The sequence below is a fragment of the Ictalurus furcatus genome, chromosome 1 (assembly GCF_023375685.1).
Source record: "Ictalurus furcatus strain D&B chromosome 1, Billie_1.0, whole genome shotgun sequence".
NCBI lineage: Eukaryota > Metazoa > Chordata > Actinopteri > Siluriformes > Ictaluridae > Ictalurus > Ictalurus furcatus.
In genome coordinates, this window is record NC_071255.1 from 25,441,808 (window position 1) to 25,462,487 (window position 20,680).

The following is a 20,680-nucleotide window of genomic DNA, read 5'->3' on the forward strand; positions in this document are numbered from 1 at the left end:
AACAACCAGTACACAGGATCAACCATCCAAACATTCAGTACTGTAATGTCATCTGTGTTTCATTTTCTGCATGGTTTTTGTATACTCCACCAATATTGGAATCTGCAATCTGTGTCTTTCCATCTTTTCAGTTGGAATCAGCCCTGGGTGTGGCCATTCTGCAGGTGGGGGTGGATGAGTGTGCCTATGCAGACTGCAGTCCTGCAGGTGGCTGTTCCAGCAGGGTGACGTTTAGTGACACTCCTTCAGTTCTGAATGGCGGGAACGCTTCTCTGGTTTCTGTCTCAGCCACTGTTACAGCTCTGTGTGGCTGCTTGGCCAGAGAGAGCAAGCACATGTCCTGCTCCTCTTACCCCCACTGCCCCTGCCTTAATGGAGGCACCTGCGTGGATACAGACATGGGCTACAGGTAATATCTCATCAAAATGGGGTGGGCAATAGGATGTATTGATGTAGTGATACTTTTATAAAAGCTGATTGTTATTTAACTAATCATTAATCATCTAATCAACATGATTAAACTTTTAATAAGGCTCTTCTATGGCACTGGGTTTTTTTTCTGACATTATAAGCAAATCCAAAAAAAGCCGCACTCAATATCACGATTTATAATGTACATATATTGTGAAAATGTCTCATATTATGTGCAAATGTTACATATTTTTTGCCATTTTGGCAACCTATGCCTGTCCTAGGTGTCAGTGTCCACCCTTGTTTGACGGCCCAGAGTGCCAGCAGACTAAGCACACGTTTCTGGGAGATGGCTATGCCTGGTTCCCTCCCATAAAGCCTTGCTTCAAGAGCCACATCTCTCTGGAGTTTATCACAGAGTCAGCCGACGGCCTGCTGCTGTATAACGGCCCTCTAGGTGTCCTCCAGCCTGGAGACAAGGGGGACTTCATTGCACTTGGTAAATTTACCCAAATGCCACAACATCTTGTATTTAGCTTGTCCCCTGCACTGTTTTTATTTCTAGTCATAAAGAACACCCAGCAAGTTGTAATCTTAATAATGAAAAACATGACAAAGCAATCGATACCATCATGATTGAGGGTTTCTACATTGGCCGTGCAAGAAATTAATTTTCCTTAACAATTAGCTGTGGGAAATAGAGTCAATAGATAATGATGATGATGATGATGAATGATGTACACTTAGTGATGAATTGATCTGAATGGAAATGTCTGTGGTCAGCACTGTAAGGGCAAATGGGATCAGAGGCAAGGCCCTCTAATAAAGGTCAAACTTTGCAGACATGCTGTCCTATCTGTTCTGTCCTGACCTCATATGATTCCAGAGGAAAACCTTAACAGGCCTTAAAAAAGCTTAGATCGTCAGTATGCTCTGTGCCTCCTGTAGGCACTTAATTATCGAGCTGGCCTTGTGCTGTTCTGATTGGAGGTGGAAAAATCGAACTTGACCACAAATTGATTGCACTGAAGCATTTTTTTTCCACCAGGGGTCTGGCTCAAACCTAAACTCGATGCACTACAGGACTCGATGCACTGTCAGTGTGTGATGAATTAGTGTGGGGAAAATGAGAAATAGCATCACCGTTGAAGCATATAAAAGAATGCATTAAGAGCTGACAGAAGAGAGGCATGGTCAGGACGTTAACACACTTAAAAGCGATAGATTGACTCACTTACTGAAAGTTTGAGAACTCAGGAATCTGAGAAGCCAATACGATATCTTATCATCAGTCTCTGTCCTTTTCTCTGACATGATGTCATCTCTGTCTCTTTCTAGAGCTGAAGAAAGGCATCCCAGTGTTGAGTGTTAATCACGGCTCAGGCACAGTCACTCTGCAGCTTCCTGCACATGCCTCTTTGTCTGACCGTCGCTGGCATCACCTCGACATCATCAGCGATGGAAAGGTAGGACCAGGACTAGGGTCGGTTACCTCCTAGATCCTGTGCTAGACTAAAGTCTCAGAGTCGGAATTCAACCAAATTTGGCAGCCCTGCTGAAAAATCCAGCTTAGTCTGATCAGCTACTGGCTAAATTACAGGTACTAGTGCAACATCATACTCATGCTGTTTTAAGGAAATATTAATGCAATTAGAAATTCATATATTTTAATACATTTACTCAAGTAGTAATAAAAATATCTTACTAGCTGGCCAAGATGGCCTACTATAGAGCTGGAAAACTGACAAAAAGTATCTAAATATGAATTTGTAAATTTTTATTGATTTTATCTTTTTTCTTTTTGTATATTTCAGTTATATACTCTTTAAATTACTCTTTGGTGTGTTTTTCTGTGGTTTATTTAATACGTTTACATTTTTTAACTTGGTAGGTAAGATTTGCCTTGAAAGACATAAACAAACCCCTATCTCAGAAAATTTTAAATCCGAAAATACAGATTTGATGTAAATGAGAGCACAGGTGAAGCAGCTGGGATTCCCGTGGAAAAATAGATTCTTTCAGAGTGGCCAAATTGTGCAAATGGCAAATCACAGCCAAATCTCACACTTGGATTCATGTGATTTCAAGTGAAGAGGTTTGGACTAGATGTAAACGAAATCAAAAAAGAAGATATGAACGTAATGATGCAAGTGCCATCAAGTCAGGTTTTTATATGCTACTGAACTAGCTAAATTCTTATTCAGCTAACTTTTTTTGTTAGCTGCTATTGATTGCCAGCAAGCCAATGTTAGCATAGCTTAACTAGCTAGAATAGTATGCTGAGCATATATTAAGCATTGAGTGTTTTCCATGACTGTAGAAAACTAGCTGTTCGAGTAGAACATAAAAATATTTTTATTTGTTTGACCACTCTGAAAGTGTCTAGTTTTTCCTGGGAATCTTGGAGGCTTCCCATTTTGCCGAAAATGACATAAAATCTGTACTGTTGTGGTTTGAATTTTTGAGATTTGTATTTAGAGTTCTGTTGTTGTTGTTGTTGTTTTTAAACAAAAAAATGTTTTTAAAATCAAATCTTGTGCCTAGTTTAAAACAAGTACATTTATTTTAATACACCACAGAAAAAAAAATTATGTAATGTGTATCTAATTGAAATATACAAAATCCATATTCAAATTCTTTTGTCAGCTTTGTCAGTTACAAATCAGACCAAACTGGATTTTGTAGCAGGGCATGGAAAATGACAGACGATCATATCTTTGTACTACTCAGAAATTAAATGCACTTTAGTCGTTGAAGTTTCTGTTACACTCTAGATTTAGTGAGTGTAAATACATTTAAGTGTGCACTCTGTATTTACTGTGTGTGTAAATATAATTTACAGGAAGTACACTTGATTGTGGACCATTGCACTGGAGCCATGGTGAACGAGGTGGAGGGGTTGGGAGTGGACATGTTTGAGACGGACCAGTCAGTGTGCAAGGTGTCTGCACATACTCCAGGCACTGAGAGGTAAAATAAAGTGAAAATAAAATTTTCACTTTATTATTGTTACATCACTTCTTTTTCCAATCACAGAGTACACACTATATAAATATGCCTTTCATATGTTATAATTGTCTCAAGCAACTTCATGTATGTATATGTGTGTGTATATATATATATATATATATATATATATATATATATATATATATATATATATATATATAATTACAACAAATGCTATACATATTTCATATAATTAGAGGACAATTAGTTTATGTTACTGTCATTAGTGTGTATTTTATTGCAGTCTGAGAGATTTCAGCTGTATTACTGTGTTGTTAATTTTCTCTATAGATTCCTGAATGTGAATCAGCCTCTACAGCTAGGAGGCGTGAAGGACACATATCCACTGCGTCACGCACACACGTACTATAAAGGGTTTGTGGGCTGCATCAGAAACCTGGTGGTGGACACTCAGGTGTGGAGATTATTCTTCTTTTCAGTCTTTATAGTATCTCTGTATTATTCATGTTTTCAAGCCATATAGTATCTCTGTCTCTCTCATGAGAGGTGTTAGCATTGTTAACAAGAAGATCCTAGCAAGTAGGGAGAAAAAAGCGAGAAAAACATTTAGAAAAATTTTGATTCATGCAACAATAAGAAACAATGTGACAAAGGTCTGGAGTGACCATTACTTAATAATAAACAGCATCTCCTTTTTTTGTTTTTAACTGAAAACACCCACTTCTTTTCTATAGGCAAGTCTGTGGCTTAGGAATTCACAGTTCAAAGTTGGCATAAACTGAAAAGTGCGTCTTTTACATACTGTGTGCTTTCTCATTCAGTGAATTGGCTTTTCCTCTGGGTGAATTTTATTCACCTTTGTTCTGACCATTGCTTTAGCTGAAAAAGCAGAAAGTGTCGTTTTCAGGTGACTCTTTTATTGTCAATGCAGTAGTGCATGCTATGATTAATTGGGTATATTTTTGCACCTTTGTATATTTAAATAGCAGTTGTTAGGGTCAGGGAGCTTTAACCTTCTTTTCAGTTAATAGACATCATGCACAAGCTCATACAGAGAAATAAGTTTCTATCAAATCTAGCAACAAGGACACATACTGTATCTGCTGGTGTTGCACATCCTGGTGTTTCTCCACATGCTGATTGAATATTGATGTCAGAACAAAATATTTAATAAATGAAGCTTATTCATATTCATGCGAAGGTTGTTTTGTTTTTAACAGAGATATGGTAATGAAACTGAAACGTGTAATAAAGAGTGACACTAGACCACCATGGGCATCTGCTTGCTTGTGAGCGCCTCCTCCAATTATGTTGAGCTGCCCAATAATTTTACATAAGTGGGATTCTAAAATATATAAGGTGACCAAATTTACATGGCTCAGAAAAAGCACGTTAGCATGCCATGTTACAGCAAGGAACTAGATGGTGGACTAAACTGGGAGAAATATTGGTGACATTGGAAAATTTTAGGTGATATTGGAAATTATTTGGTGATATTGGAATTTTTTTGTGATATTGGAATTTTTTGATGATATTGGAAAAAAAATGGTAATATTGGAAGTTTTTTGGTGATATTGGTTTGTTGGTGATATTGGGAAAAAATTTTGGTGATATTGGAAATTTTTTGGTGATTTTTTGGAAATATTCTTTTAAAAGAGTCAGAATTTGTAGGTTCTAAGAAGATTAACCTGTAACGTTTTGTAACACGTTCCTGTATTCTTCTAAAAACATTGGCTGTAATAAATGTTTGCTTCACAGTATTATACTAATTCCCAGTTAGTCCAAAACTAACTAGAAATGTTAGTGTTGTAGAAACATTGCAAGAATGTCTACAAACATTGATTAAAATGTTCTCAGAGCATCCAGAAAACATCAGTTAAGCATTCTTTTAATCCAAAAGTTTGTAGAACTGCAACGTTCATAAAATACGAAACAATTAGCTAAGAAGTATACTGTGTATATACTGTATCTAAATATACTGTGTCAGAAAAATGTTATTTTCAAATGTCAGCTGGTACAAGCACTCAAACTACAGATGTGTATAATATTGTGACCTTTCAGATACATACACTTAATTGTGCAAACATACACTTGAGTGCAAACATATGAACGATGTCAGATATACGCTGATGTGGGTTAATGCCAGTTTCCTCCCTTTTAACAAAAGCTTGTGGAACAGCTCGCTCTTTTGTGAGTAAGCAGGTTAGTTAGCTAAATAGTTAATTGCAAAACAAGTCCATGACATGTCTCACATCTAATCAAATCAAAAGTCAAACAGGAGTAATGGTTAGCTCCCTACGAGTACTGAACTGATTGGATCCATTCATCCCTACACATGGATACAGTACCAGACTTTACCCCCCAACTTTTTCATCAGTTTTCACAAACACAGAGTTGACACTCTTTCAGCGTGTGGGTGAGGGATTTATTTCCCACCTCCTGACGAGTCTGAGTCACACTGACTATTTTCTGACATGTCAGACATTTTTGTCAAGTGAGCAGAATGTTGCAACATAGCATGACATTTTGTGATGATCTCAAGTGAAATGCTGTACTATTATGCCAAAATCGGATGCATAATTGTGTAGTTTGACTGCCTGTGCCAACCGACACTTAATAGTACAATTTTAGAATGCTGTGTGCCATGATGGAGACATTTCACATAAGGAAAATCTTGTCAGTGTCTTACACCTACTTGAAGAAATATGGATAGAAAGATAGATAATTCATTAAAAAATGGTCAAATTAGACTAACCTCTATGTCTAAGGATATGACATATGAATATATACCAGTGAGGTCACCCATAGTGCTGACTCAGACTCATTTGTGTGTGTGTGTGTGTGTGTGTGTGTGTCCTTGGTCAGGTGTATGACCTGAGCAGTGCAGCGGAGAGTATGAACAGTGCCCCCGGGTGCAGTTTGACTGATGGAGTGTGTGTGACGGCGGGAGGGCCCTCCTGTGGCCTGCGTGGAAAGTGCCTTGGGGAGTGGGGCTCCTTCAGCTGTGACTGCCACCCCGGATACAGCGGACACAAGTGTGACAACGGTGAGTCGGCATGTCCGCATTTTAGAATTTATAAGCTCATAGCATTAAATGGCTACATTTTTTTTTAGAGATTTCTTTTAAACGCACAAATGGATGAGTACTACATTTATTACCCTAGTTCAAAAGTAGTATTATATTTACATTTATATTTACATTTATTCATTTAGCAAGTTCTCTTATCCAAAGCGACTTACAAATGAGGAAATACAAGCAAAGCGATATATCAAATGGAGAACAATACAAGTAGTGCTACTATACAAGATCTTCAATTGAGTTCTAGAGAAGCAAAGTGCACAGAGTAGAGGTGTGAGAGCCAGAGTAAGGTGTTTTTTGTTTGTTTTTTAAATAATGTTGGGTTGGCATTTTAGGGGTTAGTTAAGTGCTCATGGAAGAGGTGGGTCTTTAGCTGTTTTCTGAAAATACTGACAGATTCTGCAGTCCGGATTGAGGCTCATTCCATGACTGAGGGAATTCAATTCTGTTGTATTTATATAGTACTTTTAACAATGGACATTCTTCTTAACTAGCTTTTATTATATTTTATTACCGTATAATATTTTAATCATTTTTAATTGCATAATAATAATAATAGTTACATGTTTTATAACTGCACCTTATAGTAACTATGAGTGTTATATTCTTGAAAAGGGCATTGTTGTGATTTTACTGTGGTACTTAAGTTAACTGTTACTCTTCTGACACTGTTATAGGTTGCTATGGTACTGTACATGGATGCCTGCTCAAGTACAAACTATTCAGTTTCAATTATGTAACTGCCATTAAAAGATTAGAAAATGAAATAGAAGAGCTCACTTACAGAACTTTTTGCACCCTCAGTGTGAAATTACATCGTATCAAAATGAAGTGAAAAACAATCTGAAACATTTTTACATTAACCCTAAGCAGCCATGAATTATTATTATTATTGTTATTATTATTATTATTATTATTATTATTTTCTTTCTTGTTTTCTCGTGACCTCGACATAAGTTGTTTTCTTATTATCTAATAATTTAGTTTCATACTTTTACTTCACAAAACCTGACAGTTTTTTCCATTGTAGTGTGGCACTTTAATGTAAGTCCATGAAGCTGCCCCCCCCCCCCCCCCATGTAAAAAGAAATGTAATAAGATGTATGACATTTGTTTGTGCTGTGTTTGTGCTGATTTTTGCAAGGTTAGTTTTTGAGAAAATGTAGTGTTATATAATAATGTAAATAAGTGCCACAGTGAACTGAACATGTACTATGTAAAAAAAAAATAATAATAATTTTAAAAAATTTTATTAATACTGTGACATCACTCTCAGCCATAGACTTAGACTGAAATGTAGTTGTTATATCAAAAACCAAACCAGTACAAGCTAAATTAATTATGTTGCACAAATCAGCACAAACACAGCGCAATCAAATGACGAGTTTTATTCCATTGTCTTTCATATGTAATACAGTGAAACATAGCTGTCTTGCATCATACATTAAAGCAGCGGTACAGAACTTTTGCCTCGCTATAGCCATCTCTGTTTGAAACATAAAATTGCAGGTTACTTGCTGATTTTTTTTTTTTTTTTTTACCTGGGCTGTGCTTTGGCACTGCTCTTCTGCGTGGGTGATTCTGATGGTTTGAGGTATACATATGGCTTGTATATTAGCTCCAGTACTTGATAACCGACATGTAGCGGGTACGGTTTTCTTGGAGTAGAGGTGAGTTGCTCACTCTCATAACTAGCAGAAAATAAGTGCAGTTTAACCACTGACTATAGCAAAACAAACAAACACAAAAACAAAATAGGAAACTCGATATCTAGCTGAATCAAGCAAGTGCGCTAATGTTAGCTAGCTACCTATTGAGCCACTGAAATGTCTTACCTTTTCAGCTGAAAAAAAGCCACCTCTACGTCAGTCTTCAATTCCTTCAGATCTCAGAGTTTTGACAGGTTTCTTAGTTTTGACAACAGTTGATTCCTCAAATGTCACCGATGATTGCGTTTAGATCTATCCAGATTAAAAGCAGCCGTCTAGACGATACGTTTAAAGTGTAAGCAACTGTTGTAAGAACAAGCTACAAACGCTCCACCATCCTCAGCCTCCACACACAAGATATAGTAGCCGGCTCTTCTTATTTTCGTTTACGGACGTGACGTAACCACGCAAAGACGAATGACATCAAACTGACATTTTCCGTGAAATCTGACCAATCGGCTCAAATTATCAATCATTACTATAAGCTTAGCATTGCGAATCAGTGTCAGGTGAGAAGACATTGATTTTTTTTTTTTTATGTACTTGCTCAATACTTGATTTTTGTTCATTTTTAACCAAAAAAAGTTCCATACTGCAGCTTTAAATAACCTCACTCAAATTCCCTTCAAAGTTTAGTCACTTTCAGTTCTTTTTATGAGAGGTATGACAGTGATTCTAGTAGTATTAAAACTAGGAAAGACATCTGGTATCATAGCAACCACATTTGTAAACACAGAAAAACCGGGTTCATTTTCATAAAGGATGTTACAGTGCTATTTTTATTTTGTGTGAAGTAGTTTCCTGGCATGTTGTAAAGTGTGTGTGTGTGTGTGTGTGTGTGTGTGTGTGTGTGTGTGTCTATACTTTAGCTCTTCCTGAGTGGTCCTTTGAGAAGGAAAGCATGCTCAGGTACCAGCTGAGAACAGGAATCAGTTCACGCAGGACACACGCACAGTTCCTCATCAGAACCCGCTCCTCATCAGGGATCCTACTCAGCATGGGCTCCCGGGACTCGAGTGAGTTCATCATCCTGGAGGTGAGGGGTTGGATACACACACGGTGTCTCGCACAAACATACACAATTATATAGACACTCAGGGGCTTTCCACAGATTTCTAGGCCCATTGCAAAAGCATGTTCATGTTTCTTCCCTCACTGTTTCTTAAGATATTTATAGTTCAAGCCCTTTTACTTAGGGACCCAGATTAGGTCAGTTCATTCATTCCTCCCGCTGTGACAGCCCCGAATTTCAAAATGTCAAGCTAAATACTTATATAGTATTGCACAGTATATTGAATTAGTCATGACTTGAATTTGCTGTCACATTGTGTTGTCTCTAGTTTTAACATCTGCACCTATGTGTTCATGTAGATAGTAGATGGCTACGTGTGTGTTCGTGCCAACCTGGGTGATGGCCCACACACACTGAAGCTGGGGAGCCAGCGAGTGGATCACGGCCAGTGGGTCCTGGTCAGATTGAGTCGCCATGACAACGTGTTCATCCTGCAACTGGAGCAAGGCGGGGGGTCACGAGAAGTCACTGGGGTGCTTGGAAATAAACTTGAGATTGTAGTACATTCCTCCAATGTGCTTCTGGGAAATGGTGCCTCTCAGAGCACACAGGGAGACTTCCGAGGTACGTCTCAGTCTTTTCCTCCACCTCTCTCTGTCTGATATCTAATCCATGTCTCTGTCACTTGATGAACAAGACACAGTGAGCTTGTTTTAATGGCAGCAAGCAGCTCAAACACAGCCATGTGTGCCAATACTTTAATCTGAATGAAAATTAGCTCAGAAATGACATTCTGTTGTGCATAGTAGACACTACAGAGGCCTACAGCACCAGCACTACATCTATGTAGGGTGAAAACAAAGTGAATAGAAAGCTATTTGGGATTCAGCCTCACTTCATGGCAAACTTTTAACTTGCTTTTTTTTTTTTTTAAGAAATAATTAGCAGCACCAAGAAAACAATGCTGTGTGTACATAAATGTAAAGAAAAAAACAAAACATTAAACTGTTTGATAAAATGGTGATAGAGCCTCCTCAATTAGCCAGAAATAGTGCATTTGAAAAGAGAGAGTAGTTTGTGCTACATGCACTTCAGTCACTACACTAATGAACACCGATGTTTAAGTAAAAAAAAAAGTTTCAAGCCAGAGACTCCATCAGAGCGAGTCTGGGAAGAATTTGACTGAATAATGGTCTGCACTATTTCTAGCTCCTCCTGTGTGTTTCAGTACCTCAGCAAGAGAAATAACAAAGTCAGCATGGGTACATAGTTCCATTATAGATCACTTTGCAGTGGAAATTATGAAATAAGAGGCAGTTGTTTGTTAAGAAGTACCATATCACTCCATCTGGTAAAAAAGCTATAAAGGTCTCTTTGTCTTGGCTTCTCTGTCTCTGTCTCTGTCTCACTCTCTCTGTCTTTTCCTTTTCACATCTCAAGATTTTTTATTTGTCACACACACACACACACACACACACACACACACACACACACACACACATATATATATATATATAAGAAACACTAAGAAAAAAGATAATGAGAAAAATATGTACAGGAACGTGCAAAAAGGGAGGTACAAAATATGCAGTATGTTACATGTGCAAAATTATGTGTACTGACAACACAAAGTGCAAGCTAGCGCCTGAGTGTGTGTGTGTGTGTGAATGGGTGAATTAGAAACAGTAAAGCACTTTGTAGAACTGCTAAGGTTAAAAAAGCACTATGTCTTTCTCTGGAGATCCAGCTTTGTTTGTGTGTTTGGTTTAGACCATTTACCATGAATGTTTGTGTGTGTGTTGCTGTGCAGGCTGTATGCGGGACGTGAGGCTGAACAGTCACTCTCTGCCCCTGGATGGTCAGAGCAGTGAGTTTGTTACGGTATTAGAGCGGCGGGGAGTTCAGGCAGGATGCCACTCTGATGCATGTCGTGCTAAACCATGCCTGAAGCCACTGTACTGCGTGGATCTGTGGAGGAAACACGAGTGCAGGTGAGACTACAGCGTACATCATGAAACTAATGACTAGACTTTTAAGAACCACTGAAAATGTATAGTGTAATTGAACCTTGAAGTCAAAATGGCCTGTTTCATTTTTTGCTGAAAGTTCAATCATACTAGTTATATATTATATTTATTGGCTTGTCTATAATTTCATGAATGAACTCAAAAATCATATTTACACAACAGAGATTTTTAGAAGGTCATTTTGACATGTTAATTAAAATGTAAAAAATACATTTCAAATATAGCAAAAAATAAAAATGTTAACATTTTTGTCTTCAGAAATGTCCAAAAATATTATTCATGTTGGTAATATTTAAGATAAAGTTATATTAGGTGTATTATGTATACAGTTGTGCTCATAAATGTACATACTCTTTGCAGAATCTTCAAAATGTTAATAATTTAAATAAATAAATAAATTAGAGGGATCGTAAAAATTGCATGTTGTTTTGTATTTATTCCTGCCCTGAATAAGCTATTTTACATAACAGATGTTTACATATAGTTCACAAGACACAAGAATAACTGAATTTACACAAATGAACCAGTTCCAGAAGTTTACATACCCTTTATTCTTACCTCTGTGTGTTGTTACCTAAATGATCCACGACTGTGTTTGTTTTGTGATAGTTGTTCATGAGTCCCTTGTTTGTTGTGAGCAGTTAAACTGCCCACTGTTCTTCAGAAAAATCCTCCAGGTCCTGTACATTCTTTGCTTTTCCAGAATCTTCTGCATATTTGACCCTTTCCAGCAGCGGCTATATGATGTTGAGTCCATCTTTTCACACTGAGCACAACTGAGTGACTCGTACACGACTATTACAAAAGGTATAAACATTCACTGATGCTCAAGAACGGAACACAACACATTAAGAGCCGGGGGATGTAAACTTTTGAACAGGATGATCTTTGTAAATTGTTATTATTTTGTTTAATGCTCTTAGGTTTTTTTTTCCTTTAGTACTGGCCTTCAGAAGCTATAGATATTTACATGTTTCCCAGAAGACAAAAAAATAATTATTTACACCGATCATAATGTTTAAAAGTTTACACCCCCCTGGCTCTTAATGTATTGTGTTGCCTTCTCGAGCATCAGTGAATGTTTATACCTTTTATAATAGTTGTGTACGAGTCCCTCATGTACTCATGTACTCAGTGTGAAAAGACGGATCTCAGCATCATATAGTCGCCATTAGAAAGGGGTCAAATATGCAGAAGATGCTGGAAAAGCAAAGAATGTGCAGAACCTGGAGGATTTTTCTGAAGAACAGTGGGCAGTTTAACTGCTATCAACAACAACTATCACAAAACATAAAAACAGTCATTGATGTAAGAATCAAGTGCATGTAAACTTTTGAAATGGTTCATTTGTGTAAACTCAGTTATTATTGTGTCTTGTGATCTGTGGACTGACATCTGTTATGTGAAATAGCTTATTCAGGGCAGGACTAAATAAAAAACAACATGCGATTTTTATGATCCCTCATTTTTTTTTATTATTTAAATTTTGCAGATTATGCAAGGTTTATGTAAATTTATGAACACAACTATATACTATATAATCATTTAAGAGAACACCCGTGTAAAGAGTATATGCACTGATGAGAAATATGATGTTCTGCTTCTTTAGCATGTCCCCACATGGGTGTCTTCTCTCCATGCAGGTGTCCAGCGGGTCAGTTGGCTGTAGTGGATGAACACACAGGGTTGGTGAGCTGTGCTATGTCACCTTGTGGTTTCTCCACATGCCGCAACGGTGGTACCTGTCTGGCCCACTCCACCAAGAGCTACCAGTGTCGCTGCGCAGAGGGCTTCCGGGGCCAATGGTGTGAGATCAGCCAAGTTAAAACATCACACCTGGCCGCACTCAGCCCCAGCTCCATCCTCGCTATAAGCATGTGCCTGCTTGTGTTCTTCGGTAACTAACACTTTAATCCTCACCTCAGTCCCATCGACACATAAAAGGCATAATAAACATGGAACATAAATGGAAGGTTTTATTACACAGCTCCATATCAGCATTGTAGTTGGACTAGGGTTATAACTATACTGTTATAGACTTAAATGTACAGTTTTAAATGTTTTTGTATACTGTTTGATAAAAGGGGGGGGGGGGCAATACTTGTAGGTGCAGGACCCCTCTGGAGACATCCATTATTAATTAATAATGTGTGACTACAACTTAACATATAATAATAAGATCAATAAGTCATGGCCATGAGGTAATAAATATATATTTGAGCATCACTGACTGATTACTAGGCTAGGTTTATGTATATAAATCAATATCATAAACACAGCAAATGATTCATCATCAGACTTCTCAATTTTATATATATATATATATATATATATATATATATATATAAACTATACACCAACCAATATTTGACTCAAGTTCCTGAAATTTAAAATCACAATATAAAACATATCTTAACTCACACTTATGAGTAAAGCTCATGGTTATATGTGGGGGGTTTTTTTCCAGTTAGGAAAATTTCGTTTTATTTGTTCTTGAAGCTATGACCTATGAAGCGCAATAATACATTCATAATAATTTGTCCACTGCTTGTGAGGATCTTGGAGAAAGACACAAGCTGAGAGATGATTTTTGTCCATGAGTGTAGATAAACTGTCTGATGTCCATGGCCACATTAACCTGAAAAGCGTGATATTGGGCTTGTAGTTATTGTACGGTGTGTTTTTACACCCTTCTGTAGCTAATTTGGACCATCGGTGCAGTGATAGAGATACAGTCTGTTCTTCATTAGCATTATTAGTTGCACACAGTTTTGTTGTGAGAGTGGCAGCATCGGGAAGTCAACAGATTGATAATGAAAGAGAGATTAAAGAGAGAAGAGTCCTGGAGCAGAGACAGGTGTGTGTGTGTGTGTGTGTGTGTGTGCAGACAGTTTTGTGTGTCACTCCTGACAGGTGACAGCTACACTGCTAATATGATCGGTTGACAGTTTCCTTATCAACCTGATCAAAGGCATCTTTCCAATACATGCACACAGAACCTTTCCTCATACCGGCTGTAATGAGAGTCAAATAAAGCACAACAGAAAAAAGAGAAGCACACAGCATTGCTTTAAATAGGTATATCATAGTTGGTGGGAGAGTGCAGAACGCTGCCAGTAGAGGGCGTCAATTTATTTCACATGTTTTAATGCAGCGGTTCTTAAACTTTTTTCTTTTTTTTTATAATCAGGGGCCACTAAAAGAAATTAGGCACATTATTTAATTAATTATGGCTGTTTTAAAGCCAGAAAGTTTTTTTTTAAAGTTACTTCCACCCATTTTTATTAAAATTGTAATTTCGATTAACATTACTTATAGGCGTAATAACTGTACGGGGGCACGCTGGCTTAGTGGCAAACCTCTGGGGTTGGAGGTTCGTGCATGCCCTGTGCATGTTCTCGCCAGTGCACGCCCTGTGCACGCCTTACATGTGCTCGCCAGGCTTTGGGAGTTTCCTCAGAGTACTCCGGTTTCATCACCCAGCAGGCTGATTGTCATGTCTAAATTGTCCGTAGTGTGTGAATGGGTGTGCGATTGTGCCTTGCCGTGCATTGACACCTCGTCCAGGGTGTCACCAGGGTGTTCCCCGGGATAGGCGACCCTGTGTAGGATAAGCGGTATGGAAAATGGATGGTGTGTTGTAACAACTGCAAAAAAAAACAAAAAAAACAATCAGACCCCACTTTGTGAACCATGGCTTTAATGTAATAGTGGAGAACAATAGATATTAACGGACACTATGTATATATGTATATCCATGTATATGGGCAGTGGTAACTCAGTGCTTAAGGTGTTGGCTTACTGATCAGAGGGGCATGAGTTCAAATCCCAGCACTACCAAGCTGTGACTGTTGGACCCTTGATCAAGGCCCTTAACGCTCAACTGTTCAGTTGTCTAAAAAAAATTAGATAAATGTATATCCCTCTGGATAAGGGTGTCTGCCAAATGCCGTAAATGTATAAAACATTTATAGAAGACACATACATATTCAAACACACACACAAACCAGTTTTAGGTTCTATTCTGAGGAGATGTGATTAAAAATGTTGTGTTTAATAATAATATTATGAAGTTATTAAATATGTTCTACATTGAATTGTGACACTACAGTTTCTGGGGTAACACTGGGATTAAACGAACAATTAGGCAATTGCATTCTTCTATTTTCTTGTTTTATCACTTCATGTTTTCTTCTTCTGATTGAACACTTTGCTCTTGCCTTCTGTAGCTGTGCTGGTGGCGGTGACTGTGTGGAACCAGAAGGGCAGTGAGAATAAATTCCGGAAACGCGGTGTGTACCACATTCCAGCTGAGCACGAGAGCTGGGAGGACATCCGGGAGAACATCCTCAACTACAATGAGGAAGGCGGAGGAGAGCAGGACCAGGTACATTGTAATCAGAGCACTGGCACAGAGCACAGGGATGATATTAGATTAGATGATGCATCTAATCTAAAGCAGGAGGCTTGTTTGTATGATTTCCACTGGATGGCAGTATAGTGTCAGTTTTAGGCAGGATTATTATACAGCGAACTAGGGCAACAGATAAGCAGTGAGATGATGGATGAGTTGAACTTTATGGAAAATTTATATTAATGAGATAGCACAGCTGTGACAGGTGTGAAGCATGAAAATATATGAATTATACAAGCTTCTGTGAACACAAGAACAAAACAAAAAGGCCAGTGTATCAAAGCATAAGAAAGTGATAGTGACTACATTTACATTGAAAACAATAATCTAATTATTGACCTTATTCTGAATAAGACAATATTCTGTTTAAGGTGTTTACATGAGTTGCTTTTAGAATATCCCTTTCATGTTCCCGTTTTACGTTATAGGACATAGATCGATAAATGGCACACATCATGACTTTAATCGGATTAAGGTAATCAATAATCGCTGTTTACATGGACGTTTATTAATCAGAGTATTGTCTTAATCGGGTTAATATCAGATTATTGCTGTCCATGTAAACGTAGTGAGTGATGTGTTTGTGTGTGGTACCGGTACGAGTGGATCAGGTTCCTCAGTGATACTGGGGTTTCTAGGTAACTTTTGGTCCAAACTGGAGCAAAATTGATACCTTTGATTGTTTATTATTTGTATGGTATCATTCTCCAAATAGTTCAGTGAAAAAAAGGTCAACAAAGCTTAGAAATCACCAAAAAAAAGTGGAACACTGAGCCGGTAAACGCTCTCTCCAGGTCAGGGCTGCGGTGGATAATACTGGGTACAAGGCTGGAGAATTCACCCTGCTTGAGATGCCAGGTCAGCATAGGGCACCATACACAATCACACATTCACACACTTATTCACAAATAAATGCAGTCTGGCATAGCCTATGTGCCTGCCTGAACTGCTGGTGGAAACCAGAGAAAAAAATAAACCCATGCAAACACTGTTCTGGTTTAGGCCACACCCACTTCAGGTTTAAATCCAAACAGAGATACAGATACGAATATATGGAGTAATAAACAGATGTAGTGTCATCAATTTACACCCCTAAACTGAACACTTATAGGTGGCTCAACAAGATAGATGTGTCTAATAAACCGACCAATAAGAATACACAGTGTCTAAAAACCCCAGCAATACTGGTGTGTCTGAAACATTGAAACCAGTGCCACACCCACAACCATGCCCAGTCAGTGTTAGGTATAAGGTAGCTGCCTAACATTTTGGACAACTCTGTGTATTTTATGCATCAGCAGTTCCTTACTTGTTTCAGTGTTTATACTCTATCACACAATGAAACTATTCTATGCTTACCCACGAAGCTGGTCTATCAGGTTCTCTGCTATTAGTAGTTTCCTCATTCTGCACGTTGTTTTTAATTCCCCCAAGAATGCCTACGACATCACTGAGCTGAAGAGACCGTTCTGCTCCAGCTTGTCTCAGTCCTCCTCATGCACTACAGCGCCCCTTATCAAGTCTTCTCAGGGTTCTCAGGAGGAGGTGCGTCCTGGTGGAGTCCAGCCCATCCACCACCACAACCCCAGCACCGCTGCCCATTGCGCCATGGACTTCAAGAACTACGTGGCACGCATCATCTGGGAGGCTGATAATGACATCTTGGCATTCCCCATGGATACCTACCATGTGTACTGCGTCGAAGGCGCAGGTTCAGACACCGGCAGCCTCAGCTCTCTGAGCTCAGCCATTCCAGAGGAAGACTTCAGCTATGATTCTCTGCGGCACTGGGGGCCCAAATTTGAGGGACTTAAGGAGTTGTATCAAAGGCCTGAGGTGGGCTTTGTAAACACAGATGTCATGCAGAGCCACAGCCACACCGGGGGCAGGAGCTTTGAGCAGCTACACTAACTCAGCGTAAGCCAGTGAAACCCCAGTTTGCCGTATTTGTGTGTGTTATTTACCGAGTTCAAGCAATGACACGTTACACAGAGTGAATCTCTGCTCTTGTTTGGTTGCCAGAAAAGCTTTAAGAGGAAGAAGAGCCTGGAGACTGGATAGCAGGCGTGCTTTATTTATTGAGTTTACTCAATGTGAACTGTTAGTGCTGTATTTATTTTCTCCTTGACAGATGTTTTACAGACGGAACAAAGCCACAGTATAGCTCTTTTTACACTGAAATGCATTTTCTGTCAGGATACCCCAGAGCTATATTTACACATCTACGATGACAAAAAACAAACAAACTTCATTACGTTTTGCAATCAGCGCAGCACAGATTAAGATTGAAAAGTGTCATCAGAATTACTCTAAGCAGCAGTAAATGAATCCTTTATTGAGTGCTGATGTTCCCAGGTGGCATTGTGGCGCAATGTTTAGCATTACCACCTCACAGCTTCCCGGTTCAATTCCGAGCTCGGGTTACTGCCTGCGTGAATTACCTCTGGGTTCTCTGATTCCTCCCACCTCCCAAAAACATGCCAGTACTGGCATGACTACTCTAAATTGCCCCTACCCTAAAATACAAGTACTGGTATTGGCTACTCTACAATGCCCTTTCCCTAAAATACCAGTACTGGCATGGCTACTCTAAATTGTCCCTACCCTAAAATACCAGTACTGGCATGGCTACTCTAAATTGCCCCTACCCTAAAATGCCAGAACTGGCATAACTACTCTAAATTGTCCCTACCCTAAAATGCCAGAACTGGCATAACTACTCTAAATTGTCCCTACCCTAAAATGCCAGAACTGGCATAACTACTCTAAATTGCCCCTACCCTAAAATGCCAGTACTGGCATGGCTACTCTAAATTGCCCGTAGGTGTGATTGAGTGTGTGCATGGTGCCCTGCAGTGGACCAGCATCCTATCCAGGGTATCCCTGCCTCACACCCACTATCCCCAGGATAGGCTCTGAATCCACCTCTATCCTGATCAGAAAAAAAGCACTTACTCTAGATACAGGACGCTGCAACACATATACAGTTGATAATCTCTTGCTATGGTACAAATCCTGTCATGGGTGTTAAGTCTGTTTTTTTCCATATAAAGTAAGTCATTTGCATTTCTTTACTCCTACATTTGAGGAGCCATGTGAAGCATTAATTCCTTAATTTCTAACATTTATATAGTGCAGCTATATAAATGTTGGGTTGTCCACTAATCGTAGGGTTGGTGGTTCGATTCCCTGCCCACATGACTCCACATACCGGCGTATCCTTGGGTAAGACACTGAACCCCAAGATGCTCCCGATGGCAAGTTAGCGCCTTGCACAGCAGCTCTGCTACTATTGGTGTGTGAGTGTGTGTGAATGGGTGAATGAGACTGAGTAAATCGCTTTGGATAAAAGCGCTGTATAAGTGCAGACCATTTGCTATTCTAGACACTCAAAGCACTTTACATTGTATGGGGGAAATCTCCTCAACCACCACCAGTGTGTAGCATCCACCTGGATGATGTGACGGCAGGCACAGTGTACCAGAACCACACCATACACCAGCTATTAGTAGAGAGAAGAGGAGAGTGATGTAGCCAATTCCTGGATGGGGATTATTATGGGGCCATGATAGATAAGGGCAGATTGTGGAATTAATGTCAGCGTTACATCATACTTTTCAGTCTGACCTGATCATTTAAATCTACAAAAATCACTCTGCTTTCCTGATGAACTTGCATCAGTGTGCAGGCTGCAACATTTTGAGTGGATTTTAAAAAGCGAAAAATACAATCACTAAATTCTGTCATTGTTTAAAACTTTTCAATGCTTTAAATGAATATAGTTCTATTTTTTGCTATGTGGAAGAACCTCTCTGAAAATTTGAACTTTATATTTTGTATGAACAATGAATCCGAAGGAACAATGTTACCATTAAATGGTGTTATTAGATAGTTCACCTGTTTCATTAACGGATTTCGTTTTCAACCTCTTCAACATTGGGTCTCATTGTGACCGAGGTTTTCAAACCAAGCAGTGGCATGCACATGTTCAGTACAGAGGACTGTTCGTGTTTCAGTGATTACAGTTAAAAACAAAATCCAGCTCAGGAGCGCAATGGAGAAGCCTGGGCCTGTTTCGCAACCCAACGGCATTCAATGCAAATGAGATGCTGAGTGTGGGAACAACGGCACATGCACCAACATTCCACTCTGTCCCTGTCACAACCATTATAGTGTCCATAATACTGCATATATTTACATACTGACCCTATGACCTTGTGTGTGTATATATGTATATATGTATGTTTTCTAGGAATTTAATGTCAAGTACTCCTTTTTGCATATATACGTTTTAATAAATAAAGCTTTCCTTAAAGCATTTCAAAATGTTCAGTCACTTTATCTTAATCTAGAGCCATCAGTTTTTGTACACAATAAAAAATAGTTTATTTCATAATGTATTTTTTATTTGCAGGTAGTATAGCTCAGCTGAGTGGAAGTCTAACAGAAAACAAGAAGCATGTTTTTTTGGATAAAAAAAGTTGCATGTGGCACACTTGAAAAAAGGCAGCACCTCTTAGTGAGACTTATTGCTTCTGCTGTGTGTGTGTGTGTGTGTGTGTGTGTGTGTTGGGGGGGATTTGGGTAGCTGAAGCCATCTGAGCTCTCAGAACTACACAAAGACTCACACAACAGTGGCATTGTGAGGAAAGGAGCCCAGTGGCTTCTACACCATCCAGCTGTCTGAAGAAACGGCTACAAGCCGGGGGCCCAAAACACATGTGGCTTATGAGTGCAATATTAAATAGACCTCAAGTATTCAAGTATTCTATATATATATATATATATATCTATGTATATACACACACACACACACACACACACACACACACACACACATATATATATATGCACAAAACTATTTCACAGTCTCCTGACAAGAACAGACTTCACACTGCATTATTAAAGCAGCTTGTTATTATTGGTCCCTCACATCTCTTGTGTTCTGCAGGCAAATGATAGGTGTTTCAACAGCACCAGCTTTTCTGAGACACAAATGTGAAGCTAGCATGACCTTTTGCTCCAACTATAGTCCAAGTCTGGGATTTTTATAAATAA

At 38.8% G+C, this 20,680-nt stretch overlaps 1 protein-coding gene across 1 annotated transcript in view; it reads left to right on the forward strand.

The window, feature by feature from the left end:
• si:dkey-22o22.2 (neural-cadherin) overlaps nucleotides 1–17,533 on the forward strand; it is a 123,961-nt gene extending 106,428 nt beyond the window's left edge. The window contains exons 22-33 of the mRNA XM_053628027.1: nucleotides 132–409; nucleotides 696–910; nucleotides 1,750–1,877; nucleotides 3,254–3,381; nucleotides 3,712–3,835; nucleotides 6,247–6,427; nucleotides 9,039–9,205; nucleotides 9,541–9,805; nucleotides 10,992–11,172; nucleotides 12,852–13,105; nucleotides 15,438–15,595; nucleotides 17,057–17,533. Of these exons, the coding sequence (XP_053484002.1) occupies nucleotides 132–409; nucleotides 696–910; nucleotides 1,750–1,877; nucleotides 3,254–3,381; nucleotides 3,712–3,835; nucleotides 6,247–6,427; nucleotides 9,039–9,205; nucleotides 9,541–9,805; nucleotides 10,992–11,172; nucleotides 12,852–13,105; nucleotides 15,438–15,595; nucleotides 17,057–17,533 (2,556 nt within the window). The remainder of the gene's footprint in view (nucleotides 1–131; nucleotides 410–695; nucleotides 911–1,749; nucleotides 1,878–3,253; nucleotides 3,382–3,711; nucleotides 3,836–6,246; nucleotides 6,428–9,038; nucleotides 9,206–9,540; nucleotides 9,806–10,991; nucleotides 11,173–12,851; nucleotides 13,106–15,437; nucleotides 15,596–17,056) is intronic.
• Nucleotides 17,534–20,680: the final 3,147 nt, after the last annotated feature.